This window comes from Lycium ferocissimum, chromosome 6 (assembly GCF_029784015.1).
Source record: "Lycium ferocissimum isolate CSIRO_LF1 chromosome 6, AGI_CSIRO_Lferr_CH_V1, whole genome shotgun sequence".
Taxonomy (NCBI): domain Eukaryota; kingdom Viridiplantae; phylum Streptophyta; class Magnoliopsida; order Solanales; family Solanaceae; genus Lycium; species Lycium ferocissimum.
Window position 1 is genome coordinate 43369677 of NC_081347.1, and position 21639 is coordinate 43391315.

A 21639-nucleotide genomic window follows, 5' to 3' on the forward strand; every position below is an offset into this window, starting at 1 on the left:
TTCAAGTCAAAATATGTCTATTAAACACAACTTGCTGACATAACACATAAACAAAAGTTTGACTGTTATAAAGCGTGTGAAAGACTGTTTTAAAGCGTGTGAAATGCCATAATTCTCTCTTTTGATTTTTTCTCTCTCATCTTTATAGCTACGGGTGTAGCAGGAGCCGCAACTGACCCAGGTGGCCATGATATTCCTCAAATCAACCAATTAAGTTAGCATCTGCTATAAAGACTAATAACATATGTGACTGAAATAGGTGTTCCTTCAACACCAAAGTTATGTGAGCCAGCAATATCTTAATGACTACAACATCGTGATAATCGCCGCTATTGAGTATGTCAAGATCCTTAATGTTTCCAAATAAGGCAGGCATCTTTGGGTCTTGAACTTTTACTCAGATTTCGGACTCAACCACATTTGATTTCTTGAACTTCTACTTTAATTTCGAACTCAATCTTATTTGATTTCTTGAACTTTTATTCATATTTGAACCCCTCTTTTCATCTGTTTTCACTCTAAGAAACACACATATTAAGCATAAAGTGAACAACTTGGAACTCAAACACAAACAATACATTAAAAATATGAGGCGTAATCTAGCTTAAACATGTGTTTTTAGTCGAAATATCATGCTTCAAGGTGAAATCCCAGGCTACAGTTTCTTTGAAAAAAATGATGTTAGGCCTTCCTTATACCATTTTGTGCCTTAAATTGCATATCCTCGCATGTTTTTTTCTAGTTAACCCCTTTTGAGTCTTGAACCTTTTATTAGCAACCATTTTACAAGTATCACCCTTTTGTTTTTAATTAACCTAACTTTTAGTACCCTACTTTCTTAAGCAATTTAAAATTGCTAGCTACTGAGAATGAACCCTAAGTTGGGGAAGCGGTTGGTGAATTTGTGATTTGGGAGAAAAAGAGGAAACCTTCCCTGTTTTGACGGAAAAAAAAATAGAAGAAAGAATGAAAGAGAATGAAAGAGAGTTGTGAAATAAAGGAAAGATTGGATGTTAATACATAAAGTTGAAGGAAAGGGTGGAAGAATTGTAAAAGTAAGTGAGTTCTTGAATTGTTGCAAATGTAGCACTTAGGGAGGTTGTAGTCACTTATACTCATAAAAATATCCTACCCATGACCAAAAGCTTACATTACAACCCGAAAGTCTTAACTGGTTTTAGGCTAGGTATCCCTACGTTAGTGGAGATTTACTTTGCACAAGAGGCAAGTCTACGGCTTCAACTTTGCACACTTGAAAATCTTTGTGTCAGAGAGAGTGTTTGATTCTTTCTATTCTTGATAATTTTGTCTTGATATGAATGTTGTGTGTGGTAATTCTCTTTCTCTAGTGAGTGTACACGAAGTTTAAAGGATGGAACAAGGTGCCTTGTTTTTCAATAAAGATGCATGATCGAGGAAAAGATAATAATGTGGTAAAAAGCCAAGGGATAAAACTCTGAGTGATATGATTACATCATTTCTTGTTGATTTTGGTAAAATAATGATGATTCTAAACTCATGTGTTAGTCTTATTTATTTCGGATCAATTGTAGTGCCAACTGAAGTCATAGGAGTCATAATATGTCAATGCATGAGGGCTTTAAGCTACTTTATTTTGCTTGAACACAAATAAAAGTTTACGTTTGAAAGTTTTGATAAGTTGGTAAATTGCCAAGACAAGTGACTCATTGTCACGACCCGACTAGGGGGCCATGATGGGTACCCGGAGCTGACTACCGAGCACCACTCATTATACTAATCATCATACTCATCTTGAATGCATTTATTACTTTCAACACAACTAGCCATAAGGAAACCAATATCACTTCCAAAACATATCTACATTCATGTACATGAGCCCTTCGACTATCAAAATGATATACAATACAGAATGAGGTCATCATGGGACATCTACTACCCACACGTACGTATCTACGAGCCTCTACTAGAGTACTAGACATGAGGACGGGACAGGATGTCATGCCCATATATGTACACAAAAATAATATCTCAAAATGGCACCTCCGAAGTAATGGAGTGCTCCTGTAAATCTACTGAGTAGCTCCTAGGAAGCTGCACCGTCTCCCTGTTTACCTGTGGGCATGAACACAGCGTCCAAAAAGAAAGGACGTCAGTACGAACATTGTACTGAGTATGTAAAGCATGAATAATACTAACGTAATAGAGAAATCATGAAACATGAAGGGAAGATATAACCTGCTTAACCTTTACAAGAAAACGCATGTTATGCACATCACTTATACCATCATCGTTAACCCGCGTCAGGGTAACTATCGCACGCCACCCACTAGTGGTGTCATGTCCGACCTTCTAGGCATGGTGTAATCATAAGCAGCCCGCATTAGCGGTGACATGTCCGGCCATCTAGGTACGGTGGAATCATATGCAGCCCGCCTTCGCCGTGACATGTCTGGCCCTCTAGGCACAGTGTAATCGTATGCAGCCCGCATTAGCGGTGACATGTTCGGCCATATAGGCACGGTGTAATCTCATCATCATACACATCTCATAAAGTATGCATAAGAACTCAATTAAATACTACAACTCTATCGGGGTGATGTAAGGTCGAGAACCCTCGATTTCCATTATGGAGTAATCATAATCATCATACCTCACCTTGAAGGAACTAGCATCATAAGGTGGGTCTAGCAATAATGGATAACATCAAAGAATCGTACAAAGATCATTAACTTCGTATAAATATCATATCATACGCTTTGGAATTTCTAGACTTAGACTCTTCATCATCATTGTCATATTCATAACATATCTCTTATCTCTACCTCGTAAGAAGCTCTTTATAAACATTGACTCATATTTTCCGGAATGTAAGAAGGTCATGGAAAGAAAAAGGGAATCATGTCATAGGAATCATGCCTTAGAAAAGAAGGGACTAGCCTTACATACCTTGATGTCTCTCTAACTTTATCAATTAAGCGCTTTCCTCCGATGTTCACGATTCTACATTCAAGAGAATTCGTACTAGAATTAGATAATCGTTAACATACTTAGGCTTAAGCTACAGCTAATGAAAATTGGGCAGCATCTTATTTGTTTCTATAACATTCTCCATATAATATAACAACTTCCAAGCGTCAACAATACACCCACAACATCATAAGCAATAAACTTTATTAAGTTGGCCATTATTCAATTCTTACCATTTCCTCTCAATCCATCCATAACCATGGTAGTCACTCAACATCATATTCATTCACATATCATGCTTCTCCAACATTCTTAGTATTGTTTATAACAAGATCATACTCATAATATCTCAAGAGTTATGATTCATGTCAACTATTATTCAAGAACACCATCACTTCCACATTTAAGCTCTATACTCTACCTCCTTCCATAATCCAAGTCTTTCAACCCCTCAATATTTCAAATAACATGAAATGATCATAAAACTTACCTTTGATTATGTAGGGATGGGTTTTGGATGGAAATGCTCCACTTGAAGAAAACCCTAGTTCCTCTTCCAAAGAATTTCTTAACTTCTAGGAACCCTAAGGAGCTTCCTTACACTTGATTCTCTTGGTTTGATGAAGTTGATCTTTGATTTCCCTTGAATTCTTGTATATGAAATGTGTGGAATGTTCTAGAGACTTGGAGAGAAGTGGAGAAGTGAAAGAATGAGAAAATAAAAGTGGGAACACATTTATATACTTGAAAATAACTCAGCCCGTCGGGACTTATACGGACCCTTATACGGTCCGTATAACATTGTACGGTCCGTATAAGTGTCCGTACTTCAATAAAAGTGGGAACACATTTATATCCTTGAAAATAACTCAGCCCGTCGGGACTTATACGGTCCGTATAACATTGTACGGTCCATATAAGTGTCCGTACTTCACCATCAGGCAAAACATCTTTTCTGTTGGGTTATACAGACCCTTATACGGATCGTATAAGTGGTCGTATAACTCCACTTTTTCTGAAATGATTTCCGTCAATTCGTTTGATCTTCAATCCTTATGGATCCTTCTTAGCACTTGTTTAACACTTCATTAGCAACCTAAGGAGAGTTCTAGCTTTTCCTCAAGGCATTATTAAACCAACATTAGCTCGGTACTTTGGCTAACCCTTTTTTTTTTTCAAAACACGACGTATACTTGACATTCTTCAACGACTTTCTTCTTTTTGCCTCAAACGTCTTTGGAATCTTAATTAGAACTGTTAAGTACTACTTCTTACATGTAGAAACATCATGTACTTCTTACCCTGCATTAGTCTGCTTACCATACGACAAAATGAAATTTTCCGAGGTGTAACACTCATGAGGAACGTTTTCGATCCACATGCAATATTCATTCCTGGATAGCTCACATACTCTAAACGCAATCGACGGGTCATGGCCAACTCACAGCCCGCAATCTCAATGTGATATATATATATATATATATATATATATAATACACGGCTAATCAATCTAAACATTTAATCTAGCATACATGTAATCCATAATGTTAAACTAGCATGTAATAAATGCCTATAACATTATACTACTAGCATATAAAGAATGCTTATTTAGTCATGTCACATGTTTGGAAATAATGCACTACATGTAGCAACACAATGTCCCATATATTTCTCGGTTCCTGCATACATACTCGTCAATTTATATATATGGTACCTCCATATAAGTAGTGTATGCAAAATAATTTTGTATTAGTTGAGCCATTTATTGTACCATAGTAAATATTTGTTCACCTTTGACCACAAATTTTAAGTTTGAGTTTTATAGTCTCTTATGACAGAGAACATTTTATCATATAGCGAGTTTACCTTTTAATTTTTTTTTTAAATTATTTGTAAAGCGTTGCTTACTAAATATAATTTCATTTTCAAGATTAGACACAAAATTATATAATTAAAAATGAAGAAATATTTTCTATCCATCACTTTCTATCAAGTGTATGCACACATCCATTTTTTTTTTACTGGAGAAACCGCTAAGTAAAACTTAGTGGAGGGATATTTATTAATATAGTAAATAGTTCAATAAAAGCAAAAAAGCAAAAGGGACCAGGTCATATTTGACCCAAATAAAAAAATAAAAAACCGACACCCACTCAACTCTTTCAACACAAATTAGGAAAGTTCTAAAGTGGCTGACTTCACTGAAGCAAAGCCACTACACTTCCAGCGCTGCTGAAATCTCTGGTTTTCCGATATGGATTTACGTCATCTTCGCACCACAAAGCTCTCATCGGTGCAACAAATCTGTATCCAAAGAGTTTAATCTCAGAAAAACCAGATCTCTTCCTTCAGGTAAGATGTACTCCCAATCTTTGATTTTCCTTCATATAAATAAGAGAAAGCATGCTATGTCCGCTATCTGCTACTGTATTCTCCGATTTGATGCTATATGAGCTGTTGTGTTCTAGGAGATTGTTAATCTGTTATACATGTTGAATAATTGTGCTGAAATCTTTCAAAATCGTCATTAACCCGACTCAACTAGGTAAATTGCAGTACAAAATCTTGTGTTTAAAGTGAACATCACTGAAGATAAATTGAAATTTAACTCTATAATTAACTAGGATATGTTAGTCACTAGTTACAACTAAGTCTCCTCCAGTTAACCCAAGATGGTTAATTTTCAGATTCAAAAGAGTTAAGTACCTCAGTGATATTTCTTGACCAATATTTTGCTCCTGTAATGACTGTACTTTTGTCTCTACTTCACAATTATTGATCCAACTTCAATAGGATGAGCCAAAGCTAATACCAGCATTAGAAATTTTGTCAATATTTGCGTCACTGAGTCAAAGTACATCAATGATTCATGTATTCTTAGCATTCATGATCATGAGATTAGGGAATTCATGTTTATCCAAATTTAGAATCTTCCTTACTGCACTAGGTAATTCAGAAAATGAATTAGAGCTTGTTGTAACTGCAAAATCAAAAGCAAGGTTAGTTTAAAAATCTGCCAATGTATTTCATTCCTTATATACATGTTGTATTATCACATTAAATTCAACCTCATTCTACTAATTCTCTCCACATCTGTGATAATACACCATGGTATCTCCCATACTCCATCAACCACATTCTTTATTAGTAATGAGTCAGTTTTCAATATTAATGGGTGAAGTTCGTGATTCACACAATATATCAAACCCTTCATCATTGCTCTTGCCTTTACCACCACGTTAGAATTAAGCCTCAATTCCTTACATTATGCGTATATAAAATCTCCATGCCAATCTCTCACACAAAAACCATAAGAACTAGGACCAGGATTGTCCTTAAATGCTCCATCAGTATTACATTTATACCATCTTTCATAAGGCAACTTCCAGTAAGCAATCATAGTGATCAAACTAGGCTTATATCCTTCTAGAAATACCGCTAGTTGAGGCCAAAGAAAAGGTATATATTTTCAGCCAGGGAAATCTGCTCCTTTTAAATAGTACATGTCCATGTTGATCTTATGAATAACTCTATTGAAACTCACCTATCCTCCATATCTAATAGTGTTTCTTCTCTTCCACAACTCCCATGTGATCATAGCAGGAAGATCATATAGGATTGACTTGAATTTCTCTGCACATTCAATCTTCCACAAAGTTCTGATAACTTGATGAATCTGAATGAGATTCGTTTGAATTCCCACTGCCTGTTTAGACACTCTCCACACATCTGATGCAAACTTACTTGTAAAGAAAAGATGTTGCATAGTCTCTTGTCGTGGAATAGTACAAACAATAACATCTTGAAACAATATGAATTCTCATCCTCATTAATGTGTCACCAGTAGGGAGGATAGCTTTCCATAATCTCCATAGAAAGAATGATATTTTGAAAGGCACTCTCTTAATCCACAAGTTTTACAATCAGCTTTTTCCTACTCACTCTGTCTCAAAATGTTCTATGCATTATATACAGAAAACTTTCCTGTACTAGTGGCAATCCACCAAGGTCTGTCCGCTTTCCTTCCAGTCCCCCTATATGAATTTCTGATTTGATATGCTCCATTATGTCTGATGGAAAATATTGATTAAGCAATTGATCTTTCCAACATCCCCCATCTATAAGATCTACCACATCTTCAAGTTCTTCACTTAAGGGGTAATCAATAGGGACTACATAATGCAAAGCAGTGTTTTAAGAGGCGGGGGTGCGAGGTGAGACGTTTCGCGTAACACGGGGCGAGGCGTAAGCCCCGAGACATAGAGCATAAGTCCTATGGATTTACGGGGCGTTTGCCTCATTCATGTATGTTCAATTTTATAATTTTATTACTAAAAAAATAAACAAAAATAATATTTTCATTAAAATTTTGTAAGTAAATTCAAATAAACCACCAATAATATAAAAATTATTACAATTATTATTTGAGAAAGGTAACAACACAAAAAATGATAATCACCTATATAATCTTTAAAATGAAATCTTCATCCACTTCATGATCAATCTCCATGGATATTAGTCTTTCTCACCCTCAACTAATAGTTACACTGATTTTTATTTATATATTTCAAAGACGGAGAAGGGTAAAAAGTGTAATAGCAATGACAAAAAATGGATAAAGTTGCTTCAGGAATATACTGCTATGAAATCTCTATCCTATCAATTTCAGACATAATCATCTAAAAAACCTATTCATGGCAATGTTATTTACTGTGAGAGTTGTTTTCTTTATTTATATATTTTAGAAAAATTCACTACAACATGAAAATATGATAACATGAAGTATAAATATCATTACACCATTAATAAAAATCACAATCTATAGAAAAAATACTTTTAAAACAATAAAAAATTAAATTTACGCTCGGGGTTTATGTTTTTGCGTCCTGGACTTATGCTTTTGCGCCCCGAACTCATGCCCCAAATTCTAGGGCATATGGTCTATGGATCTACACTTTTCACTTGCGCCCCGGAGCGTTTTTGGTTCGCCCCGTCCCGGACCTGGCCTAAAAAATGCCTTTGAAAACACTCGCGCAAGCACTTAATTTAGTCCAATTCTCATATCAAACATTCGAGGTTTCTCCTTTGATTTGTGTAGGAATTGATTTCGTACATGAGTTAGAGAGATATTAGAGCAAGAATTTGTGTTGGGCCAACCGTAAGTACATTATTTTCAGGTTACATCTAAATTAGTTAGCTTCACGTGCTTTTTCCCCCCCTTCAACTTCCAATGCTTAGGACCCGTTTAGCCATAAGAATTATTCACTTTTTTCTAGAATAATTTTTCACTTTATTTGAAAATATATAAAATTATATTTTTACTTTTTTCACTTTCAATTCAATCAAACAACCAAATATTCATTGCAAAAATTATATCAAACACAACTCCACTTGAATTCCAACTTCAAAAATTCCAAATAAAAATGAAAAGAAAACGCTAAGCGCGTATATAAGTTGCAAAACTTGAGCGCGTGTGTAACAGAGGGAAGAAAGTCCGTAGGGAGACAAAGTCGAAAATCAAGGAAAGTGAGAGAATTGATTACCGTGAGAGAATTGATTACCGCAATTAACACTCTTTTATCTATCATCAACAACTTCAACCCTCCTTTTTCAACTTATCTTCCGACACAAAAAAAGAAAAAAAGAAAAAGAAAATATACATAAAAATTAGATTCCTGGTAGCTACTACTCTTCCATTTTCATTTTCCCCCTCCTTTTTTCCTTTTCACTCTTTGGAGGGAAATATTTTTCGTTCAAACACCAAATTCTAACACCTGAAAAACCCTAAATTTTCATTTCCATACTTCACTCACTTCTCTTTCCTTTCTTCAAAATATCTGAGCTTCCTATAACTGATTTATTGCTTTATGTGTGGTGATTTTGAAGTTTAAAGTTTAGGTATGTGGATTTTTGAGCTTGTTTTTAGCTTATATTAACTGTCCTTTTTTTTTTTTTTTTTTGCTTTTTGCTGTTTACTATGTCTGGTTTCCACTGTTTTTAGGGTTTTGAACTTAATTAAGTGGCAGTTTGCAATTTGTTTTCAACTTTACTTACTGCTGATCTTGTTCTGTTTTGCTACACAAAGGAACTTGTTTAATCCTGAATGTATCAAGGTCCAGTCTATAAATCATCTGTGTTCGTGTTGCTCAATTCAATCTCGACTCTACACTTATACCAGGGTTTTGCTCATATACTCAGAGTTAGGAACTTGCCTTTTAAAAAAAGAATCTCGTAATTGGCTCAATCTTTGGCATTGAGAAATGAAAGATTGAAATGCTAGTAATTGATATGCATTAGTCGATACAGATAGAAACTTTTATGTCTTTCGTTTTCCCAGCCTTTGAATACTGTTCTTTGGTTATGCATCTTGTTGAATTTCAATAAGCATCCAGGACTTCACTGCTTTTGTTGGCTTGCAATGGCGTATACAAGTTCCAGGGATGAGGGGTGTTTTTTGGTACGATGGAAAATGTTTACTTGGAAAACAAGCGGGTTTCTTACTTATTTTCTAGTGTTTGGTAAGTACACAAAAAGTATTGTCCCAAGAGAGTTTTATGTAATCTAGCAAAACACTATGAGGGTGGGGAGTGGGGGTGGGTGGTCAAGGGGTGGGGGTTGGGGGCATCAGATGGGTGGGGAGGAGACAATGGACTGGACTTGGAATGTCACTTATGGAACTTGTTTTCCTAGAAAAAATGTTGTCCAAAACATTTTGACCAACCAAACATGGGAGAATTGGAAAGAATTTCTTCCTCCATACCAAATACACCCTAGTTGAAGAATTTTCTTCCTCCATACCAAATACACCCTAGTTGTTTTTGCAATAGATGGAGTCTTGGAGATGTATTGCGTTTCTTGAGAAGTGAATGATAAACATCATGGCATTATAAAGCAGCACAAATAGCAGGTTCAAACAGAATGTAACAGGCAGAGTCTCCTAATACCATGATAAGATGAGGAAACATCATTTGAAAGATCTTCGGATCAGCGTATTTCTATGTTTGGGGTTAAGTAGTTAATTGACTACTTAAAGAAAAAGAAGTTAATTGCTCAAGGAAGTTGAAATTCATAAACTTCTTTAGTCATCGGGGACTTATCAAAATATATGTAAAATTGATTTCATGATCTTCCTTTATTTGTCAATACATGATAAAAGTAATTTTCAAAGGAGAAATCCATTTTTTCTCTAACGTTTTATATTTGCTGGACCGCGCACTGAAACTCTAGCCCATCAGATGACTTGTTTGCTTGGTTGGGACAAAAACCCCAATGAGGGGAATGGTGCTCAAGGAATTAGTATTGTTCAACACTAAAGGAAGTGTATATACTGTTTTCAAAAGATTCAAAACGCATGTTAGTTTTTCTGGATGTTTCCTATGGAGGTGCACTCAGTTGCATTTGTATGTGACCTTTAATTTTAATGCATTTGTATGTGACCTTTAATTTTAAGCATTCCTCCCTATTAACTTTTTTTTGACAACTGAGAAATCCCCAAGACCAGCTACACGGTTTGAAAGTCGGTGGATAATGGCCCGCCCCTTTACCTTGATTACTTAAATACTAGGCTTTTTGTCTTCAGCGAGGTTCAAGCCTGTGATGCGTGCCTAGCCTAGACATGATACGTTGCGCTCTTACCACTAGACCAAAGCTCTAGGGCCACATCCTTACCTACTAATTTATGCAATATATCTTCGTGCAATAGAATGACATAGTTTTGTGCACATACACTACAGTTACGTGTTGACCCCTCTAAAGAAAAAGAAATTAAGAATAATGTATCATCCTCTTAGCCAATGCTTTTAAAGAGTTTGATAATTGGTGGTTGGATTCCAAAAGTTCAGTGAATCTGTTTATTATTTGGTGAGAAAGAATGTAAAAGTTTTATTACCTCGCCAGCTCTTTTCACGTGCATTGTTGGATTTTTTACCTTTTGCTTAGAGTTCTTTTTTCCTGTTTAATTTATGGGTAATTTTCAATGTGTTGTTTGATACATGCTTTCCGTCTATCTTGGTGCATGTGGTGTAACTTGTGCATCTGTATTAGGAATGGCAGTGGTGCGGTGCAGTGCGGGTTCTGTCTAAACCCGCAAAATTGTAACCCCCCCGCCCAGCACAGCCTGTAAACCCACAGAAACCCGGCCCGCACCAAACCCACATAAACCTGCCCCGCCCCACACCCGCAAAATACTCTTTCTTACTCTCTTCTTTTTATTTACTGTGTTCCTTTTGACCTTTTCTTAGAATTGGATGTTTGAAGAACCATACGGACAACCAATTGGATGTTTCAACAAAGGAAAAGGTTTTACAAGGAATATTTCTTGTGTTAATTAAAATACATGACATGGTCACTTATTTAGCCATATAACAAGCTAAAATGTTACGACATATTGAAGGAATATTAACTGAGCACTTGAATACTTCAAATAGCAGCCCTTAAAATACTTCAAAATCTTAATGCAAGCCGACAAACATGATGGAATATAGTGGCTGGACAATCTTTGAAGCCACTAAAAATGACAGCACCATATATCTTAGTAAAGCAAAGTGGAGTGAGGCTTCACTTACAAAAAAATACTCTCTTCAAACTTGGAACAAGCATAACTCTTTTCATTTTAAATTAAGTAAACTCGGAACAAGCATAATATCCACATCCCACCAGTAATAGAAAGCATCGGTTTGTAGTATCATTTAAAATTATTGTTCGAAAAGCAACTAGTGAAACAAAATAAAAACACACTTAGAGCCAAAAGCTATAAGCATCTAAATTTAAGGTACAGAATCTGCTTTTCCCTAACCCGTAGTTATGATTTTGTAAATATTTTAAGCCCTAACCCGCACCCACACCCGCCGCGCACAAAATTATTTTTTAAACATTTCGCCCCGCCCCGCCCCGCACCCGCGCATACCCGCACATGTCTAAACCCGTCCCGTCCCGGCCCGCTCCCCCACCGTCCCATTGCCATCCCTAATATGTGTACATGCACCATCTTTTTAAGCTACAATGAGCTTAATTTTTTTTTTTTTTTTTGAGAAGGTAACATTACAATGAGCTTAATTATTACTCCCTCCGGATCAAGGAGAGTGTCCACTTAGCCATTTGCACACCCCTTGAGAAAATACCTACTCCTAGAAAAAAATACTCCATCCATCCCAATTTATGCGATATAGTTTCACTGGGCACGGAGTTTAAGAGATAAAGGAAGACTTTTAAATCTTATGGTCTAAAATAAGTCAAAAGATATTTGTGTGGTTAAAGATCATCTCGTAAAGTGTAAAAGGTAAAGTTTAAAGTTAAATTGTTGTGAAATAAGGAAATGTATCATTCTTTTTGGGACAGACTAAAAAGGAAAGTGTATCACATAAATTGTGACAGAGGGAGTAGGTAATTTGACTAAATTGCCCCTAATTAAATAGGTGTTGGGATTTGATCACATAGCACTTAATAGGAGCAAATCTGGAAAACTAAGATTAATTCTTTCTTGATTTGGTAAGTGGACACTCTTTTTGACCCAAGAAAAAAAGGCTAAGTGGACATTCTTTTTGATCCGGAGGAAGTAATATCTTCTACTGGTTTGTCTGCAGAAAATGTTGCTAAATAATACAACCTGTTTTCAAGTCATCATTATATGCAATGAATTGTCAATTATACATGCAGAGAGATTTGTAGGCTTTATACAATTATTCATGCTTTTCATGGTCATATTTATATCTGCTTTGCTAAAATTTGTAACGAACTGTCTATATCTATTTCTTGACTGCAATTGTTTTCCAGGAAACTACGTGTCCTGGAACAAGGGGGTTATTCAATTCTTCTTTGTCACAATTCTTAAAGCAGGATAAAGCATTTGTAGAGTGGACTCTCCAGTAGTTAGATATGCAGACTAAGAAAAAATTAAATGGAAGAAAACCACGAGAGCTGGCTAGTCCAAAGGTTTCAAGGCAGCAGCGAAAAATGTCTGAGAATGTGCAAACTGAGGCAAAGCAAGTTACGGAACTTATAACATCTTCAGTAAGGAAGCAAAAATCAGGTAAGTATTATTTGGAACCCATCCTATGATGACCAAGTAATTTGATTTATTTAGTCTTTAGCTTAAGATGCACACTTGACGTGATAGTTGGGGCATATATCCAATAAGTTAGGAGGGTTTGTTACTCTTTCTGTTACTTAAGCTTCATCAGAATTTGTCTATAATTCATTTTGCATGTATTACCAAGTCAGAAAACTTATGATTCAAAGTGTTTGTGATGTGGTAATGATTTACTTGCTTTCTTTTGTTGTTTTGCCTATATCATTCTTTGATCTCAGTTGCTGCCACAGCAGAGAAGTGACTGTTCTCTCCTGGAAATTTACCATCTAACAAGAAAGAAAATCTAAAAATGGCACAATTTGAAGTGAGTTTACAAATGCTTTCACCATTCTGCGTATCCCTGTGTATGCTTCTGTTGCTCCTCAGGAACAATCACTGAATTATGGTGCAGGATTTGACCTTCCATGATTCTAGTTGATGCATAATGTCTTCCCAGTTAATTGTAATTAACTTCTATGCCGTTGACTCTACTCCTTGATTATATTCATATAGTCCTGGAAGAGCACATTTGTTTATCTGTGGCAACTCACCTCATATTTGTGTTTATAGGAAGCAATTTCTCGAAAAAGATTGAGAATGATGTTGTCGGTACAGATTTGGATATAAGATTTGGGTTGGTGGCTGATGATACTTCTGCTGCTTCAGACACACATGGTGTTGTTCATGATTATAATACCATTACTATTAATAAGGTGATAATTTAAATTTGCTTTATGTGGAATTGTTGGGAGTCTTAGCTCACCTTGTTAAGTATAGATACTTTAAGTGAGAATTGCAATAGAATGGTTATTGTTGTGTTATGTAATTATTTTTCTTAATGTAGGACCATGATGTTGAAAGTGATACAATATTTTCTCCCACCTTCCATATATCCAGAAGTGTTGGAGGGGAAATTTCTAACCGAGGTAGGTAGATGCTTTGGCAGTTAAGTGTTAAGTAGGTCTGTGAATTAACGTTCTGACTAATCGTATATCTTTCAAAATCCTGTCATATTTTTCCCTCAGCAGACTTCCTCAAATTCTTCCAGCAAGCAGACCAGCCATTGCAGGAGCCTGGAAAAGAAAATATAGAGATTGATTTGCTGACAGGTCATTTTGTGCTAGATGAGGCTACAGGTAAGGTTTTTATGTGATAGTACATGTGCTGGTAATGTCAGACATGAAGTCAAGATTAGTCAAAATCGAGATATTCCTTCTGATGCTTTTTTTCAATTGCTAATTATGTGAATTTGGCTGTTGTACAGATTTAGCAGGCCAGCATATGTCATCTGAAGTTTCAGCTGTACATCTCTCTAGCCAAGATTCGAAACTGGAATGCATTGATGAGTTTAATCAAGTTCAGTTGCCTGCTGATGTTAATATGGAGGAAGAGGAAACTGAAGAGTTTGATGACTTTGATCCATATTTTTTCATAAAGAATTTACCAGACTTGTCCTCAGTTGTACCAACATTTCGGCATGTGCTGCTGCCTAAACAGACACGGAGTTGCCCATCAACCACTCTTGTTTTGGACTTGGATGGTAATTGCAGTCTATATGCTCAAGGCTAAACTAATTGTTTCCTTCTTTTGTGGTCTGTTCCAGTAATGTTCAGTTTTCAGCAAGGGAAAAGGATAAGTTTTAGTACATATATCAAAAGTAGAATGGTATTCTTTTTTCTTCTCCAGACAGTTGTGTCCTTTTCTCCTCGAGTAATAGTGGTCTGTAGGTATTCATCTATCAATATAATCAACTCTTCTCTTAAGAATTTTGCTGAGCCAAAACAAGATATTTTGTTGCGGAGCAAATCCCAACAGGGGCAAAAAAACACAAGGTGATTTCTTCCCATCTACCTAAGCGTTGGTAGGTAGAATTACTCAATGTGCTGGTGGGGGTAGCAGGTACGTGGTGAAATAGTTGACGTGCGTGCAAACTGGCTCAAACGTGTCTTTAAAAAAAAAAAAAAAAAGATATCTGGTTGCGGATGGACACACTGCATACATGTGTCAATTTTTCTGAACATGTTCTATATAGTGATGGAATCCTTATAACTGTTGCTTTGCTTCTTTCTCCCTTGGCTTAGTTGGCCTTCATACTGCACTTGTCATAGATGGGGATTCTATATGATAGATATTCCTTCTCTCCTCTGATAAAAGAAAGAAGATATTCCGTATCTCCTACCAAGGCTATCAGTCCTTTATAGAATTATCATTTAATTTGGGAGTCTACCCCAGTAACTCCCCAAAAACCAAGATTGGAAGATGACATCCCCTCCTTTAGGAGTATTTGTTGGACATTCTCATGCAAATTGCCGCATGCCCAAGTGAATATGTGATGCCTTTTGCATTGTGTGCTCTTATGTTTGTACATCCTGACATGGATGCGAAAGTCAATGCTTGTTGTTTTCCTTTTGAAGCATCTACACAGATTTGCTTGTCAAATGGTAGTATTTGTTCATCATTTTCTTATTGGGCATGTTAAGCTGAGTCTAATCTCTTATATTTGACAGAGACCTTGGTGCACTCTACACTTGAACCTTGTGATGATGCAGATTTCACATTCTTAGTGAATTTCAACCTGAAAGAACATACCGTATATGTTCGATGCCGTCCTCATCTACGAGATTTTATGGATAGAGTATCCAGCCTATTTGAGATTATCATATTTACTGCAAGCCAAAGCATTTATGCTGAGCAGCTTTTGAATGTGCTCGATCCCAAGAGAAAAGTATTTAGGCATCGTGTTTACCGTGACTCTTGTGTATTTGTTGATGGCAATTACCTTAAAGATCTGTCAGTTCTTGGCCGTGATTTAGCTCGTGTGATTATCATCGACAACTCTCCTCAGGTGCTGTGTCAAAATCTCTCTTTGCTAAATAATGTTTCTTTATCAAGATTCCCCATCCCTGCGCTACCTAGTCTTTTCCATCTTTGTTTCATTCACATGTTAAGTTCTGGTCCTTTGCTTTTCTTCAAGCAACCTGCACCATGAGCCATTACAAGAGCTATTAAACTTTCATGTTCATGAAAGCTGGGAAGAAACATGTTTATGGCTGGTTTACTCCCCTGATTCTTGAAATGATTGAACTGTTAATCTTGCTTGGTAGTATTGAGAAAAGCTGATGAAAGCTTAAAGATTATGTTAAGCATCATCTTATCTGTTCATGTGAAAATAATTGACAACTACTTCTTGAGTACTAGTATGTGCTTTTGTGGGCAATTTGTTCCTGCTTAGAATGTCATTCTCCACTTTGTTACCCTGATGTGGTAGACAGTTTTATTTTCAGGCATTTGGATTCCAGGTGGACAATGGTATTCCAATTGAGAGCTGGTTTGATGACCGTTATGACAGAGAGTTACTGTCGCTGCTCCCATTTCTAGAAAGCTTAGTTGGAGTTGAAGATGTTAGACCGATTATTGCAAGCAAATTCAACCTTCGCGAAAGAATAGCTGCTGCTGCTTGTCCTTTCAACTCTATTAGAGGGGATGCGTTTGAGAGATAAGGATCTTTGCGTCCGTATAGATTCAGTCTGACTTGAATTTCTAGATTTCAATGGCTCTAGATGAGCTACAACAATCAGTTCTAAAGTACCTTTGTGGATGCCAGTTTGCTAGAGGCTGGTTTTTAATGTTGGTTTATTTATGTAATTTTCATTTATCTTGTAATGTGCCATAACGAAGCTTTGAGGTTGGAGGAAACCCTCTCAATAATTTTGTGTCTGAAACCTTGTGATAAATCTCTGAACATTAGCTGTTCTTCAAATATAGTTTCAAGTTCTTTTCCCTCATTATTAGATGCTCTCTATAAGATGTAGCATTTCAGGTATGCGAGAAGGAACTATGGTGATTAAAGTGCCATCTCTAGTGTGATTTTGCCTCGCCTTCGTAGGCCGAGTCCTTCCGAAGAATCTCGACTTGCATTTTAGTTTGTTACGTATTAATTAGGGTAGAACAAACAAAATTCATATAGTCAAGCGTTTACATTAGTCTAATGAATACATAACATGTATTTGCCTGCAGTATTATTATTATTATTAAATCAATGTAATCACTCTTAAATTTGTCATTTAATCTTGATAAAATAATATAATGTGGGTGTCAAGTAAACTTTTACTGCATAGCTGATGCTTGACTTCATGTATGTCAAACAGTCAAAGGGGTAGCTGTTCAAATTAAACGGTCAACTGACAATAGATTATCTGGATAAGGTCTCTACTACCGATGGGATAGAATCATAAGTTCTTCCCATAAGTTTTATACACAATCTGTGTAAACATTACACTATGAGGTCATCGAGATGATATCGATAGCCTACTGGTAGAAATTTCCTTCTAAGTAGTAGTGTAGACTCTAATTCACAAAACAAACCATTTAAACTTTGACTTTATTTCAGTGGAACTGAAGCAGGATCTGTAAAAAATTTGTCCCTTGAATCTCGACAGTGAATTTAACTAATGAATTCGCAAAGCTTCAGTAATGCACGAATAGAAATGACACAGAACCGAAAAAAACGATGAACTGGGTTTCAAAATATCCATCAACAGCTATTGAGGGAAAAGCTCAAACAAATAGAGTGAAAAAACAGAAGATACTTACTCCTCCGTCTTAATTTATATGAGGGTTTTACTATTTGGGGAGTTAAACAACTCTTTATTTGACTACGATTTTCTCCCACTCTTTCCAAGTATTGTGAATTACTATGCAAAATTATAATACATTTTATGTAGTTTTCAAATATGTAAATTTTATTATAAAATACTCGAATAATCTATGTTTGAAATTAAGTCAAACATTAACTGCTTTGACCCTCATACCCTGAAGCCCCTCATATAAATTCGGACATAGGGAGTAATAATTATTGAAGGGAAGCAGTATGTAGAAACGAGGAAACAAATGGGAAAATGTTATATCCCGTATTTTTGTACATTGGGACATTCCGAGCTAACCATGAAAAGTTAAGGACAAGACTATTCCGGGATACGAGGTTGAAAATGTTGTCCTTCAATTTTGTGTTAAGGCATAAGTTGCTTATGATTTTATTGGTATGGAATATTACGGAAAATTTGGGGTTAAAAGTGAATTATGGAAAGTTATTATTTTTCATGAATAAGCCAATGTTGGCCGTGTGGTGTGTGGTGTGTGGGTGGTTCCCACCCTTGGCTTGACAAATTTTAATTCATCCAAGCCATGTGTGGGCCATGGTACACATGGATGACTCTTATATGTATACAAGTGATGACAAGCAACACATAATATTCATCTTTCAATTAGAAGCTTGGAGAAAAATGGAGAAAAAGAGAGGAGAGGGAGTTCGGCTGGGGCTGGCCGAATATGGCCATGGAAAATTGATCACAAAAAATTATTTTCTTCTAGCTTTTCAACTCATTGGAAGGTCCTAATCAACATGAAGTAGTTGTTGGAGCAAGCAAAGCCTTTGTTCTTGCAATTCTCAACCCTAGCCAAGTTGAAGAACTAAGTGGAAAAGGTAAGTTTTAATCCTCTTTTCATATGTTATGGATGGTTCATGTGTGTTGTAGTGTGTGGAAATGAATGAAATTCATGAAATATGGTAGGTTGAAGTTGGGCCGTGTAGGTGTTAGTTGTGTTGGAGTGATGAACTAATTTTTATTTAATATTTTTGGTTGTTGTTGTTATGGATTCTATGATGAAAATGAAGGTTTAATGATTTAAATTGAAGTTGAAGTCGTTTGTAGGTTGTTAGAGAAGATAATGTGATTTTAATATAGTTTCTTGAATTTATGAGAATGATGTTGTTAATGTGTGGAATGTTGGTGTAGTTTATGAATTTGGAAGAAAGAAATGTGTTGTTGTTGTTCTTATTGAATTTGGAAGGTTTCGGGTGATGTTGTAAGTTGGTTGGGCCGTTTGGAATGTTGTGTGGATTGTTTGAAATGTTCTTGAGTTTTGTTTGAATGGTTTCGGATTGGTATTTGAATGTATGAGCATTGGAGTTGGCTTAATTGTATGTGGTGATTTGAAGGTAAATGAAATGCCGTCGAATTATATAGAAAAGAGTTGCTAACGTTAGAATGCGTTTTGAATCACTTGTTGATGTTGTTAGCATGGTTGTTGGTATTGTTGTTGATGATTTGGCCGAGTTGAATTCTCGGGGTTGTTAAATTTACAGGGGAAATGCTGCTCAAATTTCTGTAAATGTAGTGCTAGCTTAGAATTGGATTTCTAAGTGCTTATGACTAATGTTTGGTGTTTAACGACGTTGTTGTAGATCGTGGGAAGCCGAGACTTAAGTTCGGATTAGCTTAGAAAGCGGACGAGGTATGTAAAGCCTAACCTTTCTTTCTTTTGGCATGTCCTAGTAGTAAGTAGGCTATGCTACGAGCCTCGGGGTAACTCCATTCTTGCTATCCGAGCATGTCTACGATTCTTATTCACTTCTTAATGTTGGCATTTGTAATGTACTAGAATAATGGTCCTTATGTCCTTGGTATGATTGGATTTCAAAGTTTGCATAAAAAGTTTTGTTTTTAAAGGGTTCTATGTCGAAAAAGGGCCGTAACTTTCGTAGACAGAACCGGATCGCCTCGATATGCTCGTAGAAGGTTTTGTAACGTATAATGACTATACCTTCCATAGGCGGGCTCGGATTGGGTTGACGCTCGTCCGTGGGTCCCGCGACTTTCCTTTGTGTAGTTCTAACGACTTTTGAAAGAACTTAGCATGATTATCGTCTTAACCCTCGAGCGTCGATTACTTACTTACCTATCGAGTCTGTAATGACGATTATGTTCTTGACTTCCATAAGCTACTTCATATGATTTTGATACGTATCTATGATTTCTAAAGTTCTATTTGATATGTTCCCGAGTGACATTCGGGGGAAACTCGATTTGACTAGTCTCTTGGTTTTAAATGATAGTTCGTTTTGACTATTCTATGGAGTTTTTGAACATGTTTTAAACTGCATATAGTCTCCCACGACTCTGCTCATGCATATGGTTGTTATATCTTTCGCCGAGTCCCGGGCCGGTTATGTCGTCGTGCGCACTATGTTATATTCCAGTGCTATGCTGTGTTATGGTTCACCGAGCTCCTCGCTAGAGGGCCGGGTTCCGTTTATATTTGGTGTTATCTTTGTGTTATGGCGTTATCTTTGTGTTATGATGTGTGACGGGGATACGGAGATATGAAATCTTCTGGTGTTATGCTGTGTTATGGCGCCAATGACGGGAGGGCGACCATATTCCTGAGCCCCATGCATGATTTGTGATTTAATAAGTAAGCATTTTGGTATTTTGAAAGTTGCATTTACTTTCTGTACTTCCTGGTTCTGATTATGATCTTGTTTACTGTATTTCTTGCTTTGCATACTCAGTACATATTCCGTACTGACCCCCTTTCTTCGGGGGCTGCGTTTCATGCCCGCAGGTACAGATACTCGTTGTGATGATCCGACAGCTTAGGATTTCCATTCAGCTATTTTGGAGCGCTCCCTTGTTTAGGAGCCTATGTATTGGTGCAGACTTTTCCGATGTATATGTATATGACTATTCATGGGTACGGCGGGGCCCTGTCCCGTCATATGATTCTGCTATTACTCTTAGAGGTCTGTAGACACATATGCGTGGGTTGTGGGTAATCACCCGTTCGCCTGTGTCGTGTGATTTGTGATCCGGACGTCCCCATATATATTGTGATAGCCACGGCGCTTATGTGTGATATCATCTGCTGACAGTGTGACAGCGATATGTATATATATATTTGTGACAGCTTTGGGGCGACGTTTCACTTTTCTGTATGTATGAGATCTGGCTATGTTAGCTATGGTCTGACGTTTGATCTCGGTATATGTATAAGTTATTTGTGTGCTGTTTCTGTTGATGGGTGCGTACGGGTGCCCAGCTCGGGCACTAGTCACGGCCTACGGGGTTGGGTCGTGACAGAAAATAGTGAAAATAAATAAAGAAGACAAGAAACCCACAATCCGCCCCGCATTATATTTTAAAAATATTATTTCAACCCGCCCGGCACACGTATAACATTAAACTGGCACCGGCCCTGCCCCGCTCCAGACAAAAATATAAATTTATGTGGCGCGAAAATTATTTGTGAGTTGTGATAAAAGTTAAAGAGCAGCACAAAATAGAAGCAAAAGTGCAAGCTTTTTTTTGCGCGGGTGCCCTTCTTTTGGGCTGGTCTTTATATTTTGCCCCTCATTTATGCCTTCTTTAATTTTTGCCCCTGCCGCCTGTTTAATGAAAGTTTTTTGACGAAATTACCCCTACCCCATTAAAACCCTTTCTATTTCGTCATTTGCCCTTTTCTTTTCTTTTTTTTTTTTTGCTTCTTCGTTCCTCCTCTCGTTTTGTGTCCGTCTTATCCGTTCCAAAATTTAGGTACGAATTTGGATCTTTTGCTCGTTTCAATATTTGTTTTTATGTTAAATTGTTGTTTGTTGAATTGATATCTTTGTCTTCGTCGTTTTTTATATTTAATTGATCCTTTTTGATTTAAAATTATAGTGTTTTGTTAAAGTGTCGTATGATTTTTTGAACTTTAGTTTCGTTCCCATGTATATATTTTGGTTTTTTGAATGTCGTATTATGAATGTCGTAATATGTTTTAGTTGATTTTGATATGCGTTTTGG

The 21639-nt window shown here is 36.5% G+C and overlaps 1 protein-coding gene across 8 annotated transcripts; it reads left to right on the forward strand.

Moving 5' to 3' along the window:
• The first annotated feature begins 5084 nt into the window (after window positions 1–5084).
• Window positions 5085–16800, forward strand: LOC132059700 (uncharacterized). Of its 8 annotated transcripts, XM_059452409.1 has the most exons (9): window positions 8641–8847; window positions 11190–11247; window positions 12784–12976; window positions 13586–13728; window positions 13860–13941; window positions 14041–14151; window positions 14280–14555; window positions 15523–15860; window positions 16300–16800. In XM_059452409.1, the coding sequence occupies exons 3-9, from the start codon at window positions 12823–12825 to the stop codon at window positions 16513–16515; spliced, it is 1320 nt and encodes a 439-aa protein (XP_059308392.1). In that variant the 5' UTR covers window positions 8641–8847; window positions 11190–11247; window positions 12784–12822; the 3' UTR covers window positions 16516–16800. The 8 variants fall into 8 exon arrangements, with proteins under 8 accessions (XP_059308390.1, XP_059308387.1, XP_059308395.1 ...); XM_059452407.1 differs by lacking the exons at window positions 8641–8847; window positions 11190–11247 and adding an exon at window positions 5085–5301 and having other exon boundaries at window positions 12781–12976; XM_059452404.1 differs by lacking the exons at window positions 8641–8847; window positions 11190–11247 and adding an exon at window positions 5085–5301.
• Window positions 16801–21639: the final 4839 nt, after the last annotated feature.